Here is a 7953-nt window from a genome sequence, read left to right on the forward strand (position 1 = left end):
TCACTCACTTCTTGCCTTTATATTCTTCATTTTGTAAATTTTGCACAATTAGATCCTTCCAATAATATCGATTTACATACTGGAAAACCAACAGAAGAGGTAAAAATCGAATAATGGTGAAGGCACATAATATGTACTACTTGGAACTGTATCTGAAGCAAAAACTTTAACCTACAAAAACTTCTACTCAATGAGAGAGTATTGTATCCTCGATACTACCAAAACGAGCTATGCCCTCCACCTAGCGGCAATCTAGGACTAAAAACAGCAAAGGCCTTCAAATGAGGGCATTGCGAGAAGCCGATGCTCTGCAAGAACGACATATTACATGCTTGTTAGCACGGTATGATGGAATGAGATAGGAATCGAACAACAAAAATACGAGCATTTCTTTGAATGTGGTAAAGCAAGGAAAAGGGAGTTGCCTACCGGAATGCTTACTAGAACTCCCTCAGAATTCACAAGAACAGGCAATGCTCGTCGCGCTGCGACTGGAATCGACTTCAAAGTAGTCAGTGCTTTACCAGCTGATAAGTTAGCATAATACATTCTCACCATGCCATTTTCTGATGAGGCATCTCCCATATTCGTCGTTCTGGAAAGATCATGAAGATACATCCAATCTGCATCGACCATGCAGCGCACTTCAGCCACCATCTCATCACCGAATATGCAAGAACTGCAAAAGCAACGACCTTCTGCGCCTAGCTTCTCGACAGAGACATCCGGCACATTCCAGTCAAGTAGAAATCTGTTCATGAAATACCCTACTTGCCCAGGACGAATTAATCTGCTTGGAGATGATATGCTATGTCCTGACGTAGGGTCAAAGGTAGCTTCAGTCACTGCCTTGAAATTTTCACTTTCTTGCTTCTGCAGAGAAACAATACTCTCGTAGGAGGAGTTGCTAAGAATGCCATGTATTTTAGCTTCAGTCAGGACAGCCTCGGAGGATGTTGCATCCAAGAATGGAATACTAGAAAGGTCTGGCATTGATTTTTCTGCAGTTTCTTCGATTTTCAGTGCAATCTGCTCTAACTCGCTTGACTCAAAGCAGTTCTGGCTACATTGCTTCAAAATCGTATGTGGAGACGATTCAGAAGAGCAGCATACAAGAACGCATGTTCCTTTGGATCCTGGAGCTGGACAGAGGTAACAACCAGCTACAGTCAGAGCAGCCTGTGGGAATGCAGTAATAATCTATTAGTGCTTACACTTTCCCGCACAAACATCTGAACCTTGCTAGAGCAAATAGAGGAGAAACCTCGACAAATGAGATAATACAGTGATATGCTTGCAAATGAAAGGCAGATTTACATTATACCTTGCATGGGGTAGTATGAAGGTAGTTCAGCAGCAACTTCAATCCATTCCCTCGAACTGGCCTATGCCTCTGTGATATGAACTAATGAGCACAAAAGAGAAGGCATAAGGAGTTAAGCCAACATTAGAGCATCACACCTCATCAAATTATGAAACGAGGAAATGTTACTTAGCAAATACCTGCACCACTAGAGTAACAAATTTCGCAATGCATATTTCCTTGGCTTCTATCAAATGGAGAACTCCTAGATCAATCACCGCATATCCATGCTGCATCGGTGTTGAAAGAGGGGTGGGAGAACCAAGTCGTCAGGAAAAGCAAGGTTTCCTCGTATTACATATACTATATGTTTTCATCAAGTTCTTGGTAATTTTAACTTTAGCATAATATACCAAATTATGTACAAACATTTTTAATTAAATTAGCTTCATGATATCTTTATAAAGACAGAAAGCATCCTAAATAAGGAAGAAGCATACAGGTGCGATTGTTACAGCCTTGTTCAGCAAGAGGCGACAGACTCTCTCAACATGCAATCGTGTTATTCGACATGCTGATATAGTAGCTTGCAACTCTGCCTTGAATACAGCTGCACAAGATAGAGCACCATAAGAAGCTCGCTGGAATTCAAAACACTGAAAATTGGTGTTTGCTAACACAGCACTTGATTGAACCAACAGAATCGGACTTGTTCCACAACAACACTTGTGCCATCATTATTTATTTTGATGAAAGATTAGCACATGTAAAAGACTTACACGACATGTTACTCAATGACTCCCGGATCCTGTTACGTGCATATAAGTGACTCCTATTCGTTGGATCTTCAACCCATTGTTGATTTCCACCTCTACATATCTGCAGCACAAAAACAAATCATTCTATGACTATTTCAGAAAGTAAACAAGACAACAACTAAAATAACTAGACAAGTTTGACTATTTCGATAACACCAACAAAGAAGATGAAGACTTACATTATACATATTTTCTTTTGAAAATTCTAGAAGTGGTCTCACCAATAACATGCTATGAGCTTTTGATTCTTTTCCATTAAAGTCAGGAAACTCCCAAAACCTTTGCAAAGTAAAAGCCATGCCTGCAAGCCCAAGTACACCACTGTTTCTAGATAGTCGGAGAATGAAAAGCTCTGCCTGCATCATGCATGTACCTCAGTTCGCAATAACATTTTGTGCTATAATAAATTAGCTCAAGTTGTTGTGCCTGATCACATAGCTAGGAAATCAATGCCTTAAAACAAGGGTATTAATTGGCACATTGTATTGAACGAATAGTTATTGGACTAATTTTAGAGCTTAATTTCTTATTTTCATTACTGTTATCTTGTACTCCTATAAAAACTTTGATAGTTAAAATATGCAAACTTAGTCCAACAAAAATTGATTAGATTTCTCATCAGAAATAAAAAATTCCTGATAAAGAACAACCGAGATTGTCACAAAAATGCAATCTCGACCATAAAGATCTGTCAGTCATTTTTTATATAACAATGTTCACAATTTACTATTAATGGCACATATGAGTCAATAATTAAGACTATATATATGCCTGATAGTTGAGAGTTGAAAGGTCCTGTTAAAGAAACAATTGATAAAGTAAACTAAGAACAATAGCGATGCTGAAAACCTGGTCATCTGCATGATGTGCAATCAATAGTACTCCAATCCGCTGCTCCATACATATCTTCTGTAAAATTTCATACCTGAGTAGTTAAGACCATATATTAGAGTAAACTCTGTCATTAGGGGGTTGCTGCTACATGTCCAGGAAAGGAATAAAACAAGGAAATTTAGCTAATAAGAAGACACCTTTTATCTCGAGCAGCTTCTTGCAAGTGACCGAGCTTGGGTTTCCCGTCCAACCATTTACAGGAAGCAACTTCACATTTGATTCCTAAAGACAGCCTACATTATATATCCATCATCCAGTGACATCAACTAGAGCTTCATTCTCTAATCCCATAATATCCACATACGAAGTGAGAGAATTACCCATATCTAAAACTCGACCGCGAACAAGATCTGCTTCCTCCGCACTTTCTGTTCGCAACCCATGATCAACAACAATTGCTAAGAGGCCATCAATGGTCTTGCTTTTTCCTTTGTTGGCAGCATTAGAGTTGCCAGATTTCCAATCAACGGTTAATACACATAGAGCAATGCTATCAGGACCGCCAGACACAGCAATTGCTGGATGAAACAATCAAAATACTTTATGAGCAACAGCCCCATGTTACAGCAAAAACAAAACCACATAAATTTCAGTGTACCATAATGAATAAGGTGAACAGTATTCCTCAATCAAAACTTTATATAAAGAGAGCACATACATAGCACCAACTATTTAACCCTTTCGCTTTGTAAGATGATAACTTTGGTGTTTGAAGTTCAAACAACTAAGGGCACCAGGGTTACTGATGTATGACCTCCAAAATAAATGGAAAAAACACTCGTTTCTATTAATTTCATACTCCCTCCGTTCCAGGGAAGATGACCTCTTCCTGATGTATGATTTGGCAAAAACAATCCTTTCTATATAATGTGTCTATAATGACTTGTGGAGAAGTTATATTTACTATCAGTTCAGTCATTCTGTTTTCATTGGATAGTATAGTTCATGGAAGCACTGCAATAAGTCTGAAACTAATCCTTTTGCCATCTAATTAAACTTTGATATCAATGAGCAATAAGAAAAGTATATTACCGATATCAGAGGAACCTAGCCTTATGAATAAAAAATAACGACTGATGATATGTTCATGTCGCCGAAGTTAGTAGAAGATCTGAAAATATATAATTGATCAATAACACTGCTTTTGTGCACAAAATAGTGCTCTAATATTTCATGAGACCAGCTCAAGCTCAACTATGATTATTATGAAAAAAAAGTGAGAGAAAACTCGGACAAGTGTAAGCTCGTCGGAAGTTCATGTTAAGCTCAACTATACGCATTGATTGAAGAGGTAGATAAAAATAAGCAAATTGCAAGGGGCATAGCTACTTACCGATGCGGTGATTTGGATTGAGGCCGGCCATCGCCATTTTTTGGGCGAATTGAAGTCTGTAGTTGGAAATGTCCGTTTCCGGAGGCCGGCTGTGGCTGCAAAAGAAAAGAGCATGGCGACAGCGTCGGAGGGAGGTTTCCCGGAGCCACGAAATGCAGGTAGGCACGGGCGGCGCTGCCGGGAATTTGTAGTGAAAGTGGAACGGCGCTAGCAGGCCTCTCGCCGCCATGGATATCGCTCTGCTGATACTAGTATTATAACAAAATGAATACATCTATATAATCTCATTAAATACAAAAATTAATACATTTATTTATAACTTTCGTCTCAATTCTAACTCATATAAACTATTACAAATATAATTATTGTGTATTTTGGATCATTTTATCACAAATTATTTTGGTTTTATTATTGTTATTTGTGGTTATGATTTATTAGATGGCTCATTTGATATTCACACTAACATGTTAATTTGGCTTTCTCAAATTTGCTGCCATGGGTTCATCCATGAGAAATGAAAAAAATGTTGGAATTAATAAAATTTAATTAGAAATTCATAAGCATCAGTTAAAACTTTGAAATTAATATACCCGTATTGTAATTTATGAATATTATTTAATAGGTTGGGCTTTAGCTTGGCCCACTCTAACAATGGCCCGAAATATTGGATATTACAACTCTATAATTAGAGTATTTACGATATACCCACGCGGCCACGCAATATCTAAGCAAGTGTATATTAATGATACTTTCTAGATCATAGAATTAGAGATTATGATTAGAGTATAATGCATTTTATGGCATAGATTAAGCATTTATAACGTTAATTAGTGAAGTTCAATCTTTGTATTTAGTTACATCAAAATATTATCTGCAAAACCAACTGGTCGCAGTGCGGAGCTGTAGTGACCTTAAAGTCCCAGGCCTCGCCACTCATTGGGAGACTTTCAGCCTTAATCGGCAAACTTGGTCGAGCAGGATTAGTCAGGTCACACCAAAGACGTGTTTGGTACACCTGCAGTCGAACCAATTAATTTATAGGAACCAATTAATGATACAGATTACATATTAAATATAAACAATATAAAAATGAAAATGTACTTATGGTTCATGTCGTCGATGAATCTAAAGTACAACTCTCTCCGTCTCACAAGAATATGCACTTTCAGTTGAGCACGGATTTTAATGCATAATTGATAATGAAGAGAAAGATAGATATAAAAAGTAATTAAAATGTTGTTAGTAGAGAATGGATCTCACATCAATAGAGATAAAAGAGTTTCTAAAATTGGAAAATGCATATTCTTGTATGACGGACTAAAAGAGAGAGAGCGTATATTCTTTTGAGATATAGGAAGTATAATTGATCACATCCCAAGTGCAAATATATGGATTTTTTTATAGAGATTTGTTGCATTCAATCTTTTGTTAAGCTAAGATTAAATAATCATGTATACTTTACTAGTTCTTGTGTTATTAGTTCAGCGGACACATTTTTTTTAATGAAAATAGCCTTTGGATGGTCTTCATCTTATTAGAGAAGGTCAAAGATCCCAAACTTTAATCCTACTCATAACACCATTATTTCCCTCTTTCTTACTACTCTACTATTGGATTTATTGAAATATTCACAAGAAATAAGAGCGTCCACTATAGGAGAGTCGCGGCTCGTGGCTCTCCCGTGGCCCGGTTGCGGCTCCCTATAGTGCGAAACGTGGGCTTTGGGGTGTGTGTGGGGGGGGGGGGGGGGGGGTTGCCCACGAGACCGCCACTCGCGGGCCCAGCCACAGCTCTTGGGCGTTGGCCGCGGCTTCCCTATTGCAGCGGCCACGAGCCGCGGCTCTCCGTATTTTCAATTATTTTTTTTCTTCTTAATTCTATAAATATACCCATTTTTTTACCCCATTCCTACACAAATTCTATTTTCCCTCATTTTCTTAGTTAAAATATACACAAAATGAAAAAAAAAATTTATTTGATGGTTTGGGCATGTCCACCATAGTGTAAAATATGGGCGTTGGTGGCCCGACCACGATTTTGTGGCTTGCCCAGCCAACAACAGGGGACACTCTAAGTGTTCGAACATTTTATATTTCTTTAATCTACAAGATTCACCAATTATTTCAATCTCTCTTAAAATGGCGTGTCATAGGATTCATTAGATTGAATTGAAATTTTAAAATGGTGTATTATATTCACGACGGGATTCACTCTAATGAAAGTTTGATTGCATAAAGTAGTGACGTATAGTGACATATATCGATGTATCGTAGATCGAATTCTTTATACATAGCTCCACAGAAAAGTTTTTATTGGCCTTTTAAGAGATGGAAAGACAAACTACTTAGCAAATTGCATATTTTATTTGTGAATAAATCGAAGAGTCGGAAACTTGAAATTGAACTTTGCATTAATTCGTGGACCAAAAGAATTGAATTCGGAATGGAACAAATTAAATATAATGAAAAAGAAGGTCTAACAGAGAAATTAATTCCAATCAATTCTTTATTATATTAGTAGTTTGAAATTTAGTTGAAAAGAAATGGCTTACATATGTTGACTATGAATGGATCTAAATAAATTAAAGGGAATATAGGTGACGCATGATTTTAATAAACAAATACCGTGAGCCGGTGTGCGTAGAGATGTCCAAGGTTTTTGCTTCGGACGGTTAACCGCGGAAACCGTAACCGGCAGTTCTGGTTCCGAACCGAAACCGTGAGATTTAAATCGAACCGAAACTGTCACTTTTAGAACCGTGGTTCGGTTAAGGTTCCAAAATTCCGGAACCAAATAAGGGTTTTATTATAGTAGAGGTATTAAGGGACGAGTACATATTATGGCCAATTGTATTGTGGCCAAATAATTTTTCTAAATATATTTAAGCATGCATATTTAGTTAATTAATTATTATGTAATTGATAATTAAATCAAATTAGGGTAGTTTTCGATTAGCTGTAATCGAAATTATCGAATTTGGTTCGATATCCAATTCCTATTTAAGAAAAACTTTAGTCTATCAATTACAGCCGGAGAACTAAAAAATAGTACACCATGTTTGCTATTTGTACAAAAAACCTATGTAGCTCATTGATTGAAGTGTTTTGTGTGAGAATTATAAGCAATTATATGGTTTTCTACTTGCCTCATAGCTTTGTGCTATTAACAAATCGATAGGTTAGATTAAGGAGGATAGTATACCACGTTAATTAGCACTTAGTATATAATAAAATGTTCTAACATGCTATATTTGTAGTAGTTATTATAGATTGATTACTCTTCTCGTAACTATTTACGCAATACTCTAACTTACACGGCAAGAAACATCAATATGGATGAGACTATTATTGGAATTTGGAAACATGTTGTGGAGATATTCCAGCGTAAGTACTACGATAAGTCAATTTTTGAAACTCAAAATGAAATTTGATTCCTTATTATGCTAGAGTCAAAGTCAAAGTCGTAGTCAATAATGCGTCGTTAACATTCAATTGGACTTAGTATTTGGGCAACTGTTAAACTCTACTGTAGTTTATAATATAGTGACTCACAAACTCACAATCTCTCTAGTCTCTATCTATATTTCAAAAATAAAAATGTAAATA

At 36.7% G+C, this 7953-nt stretch overlaps 1 protein-coding gene across 3 annotated transcripts; it reads right to left on the reverse strand.

Annotated features, from left to right (window-relative positions):
* Positions 1–77: 77 nt before the first annotated feature.
* RSY3 (Adenine nucleotide alpha hydrolases-like superfamily protein) lies at positions 78–4646 on the reverse strand. 3 transcript variants are annotated; one of them, XM_048087861.2, is made up of 11 exons: positions 4349–4646; positions 3336–3533; positions 3153–3237; positions 2971–3046; positions 2343–2477; positions 2083–2182; positions 1804–1913; positions 1504–1593; positions 1325–1405; positions 430–1179; positions 78–308 (listed from the first exon to the last, which is right to left on the reverse strand). In XM_048087861.2, exons 1-11 carry the CDS (start codon positions 4620–4622, stop codon positions 216–218), a joined length of 1992 nt encoding a protein of 663 aa, XP_047943818.2. In that variant the 5' UTR covers positions 4623–4646; the 3' UTR covers positions 78–215. The 3 variants fall into 3 exon arrangements, with proteins under 3 accessions (XP_047943818.2, XP_047943816.2, XP_047943815.2); XM_048087859.2 differs by having other exon boundaries at positions 1325–1393; positions 2301–2477; XM_048087858.2 differs by having other exon boundaries at positions 2301–2477; positions 4349–4644.
* Positions 4647–7953: the final 3307 nt, after the last annotated feature.

Source organism: Salvia hispanica, chromosome 5 (assembly GCF_029641045.1).
Source record: "Salvia hispanica isolate PSC_SH4W2 chromosome 5, Shi_PSC_v1, whole genome shotgun sequence".
NCBI classification, from domain to species: Eukaryota; Viridiplantae; Streptophyta; class Magnoliopsida; order Lamiales; family Lamiaceae; genus Salvia; species Salvia hispanica.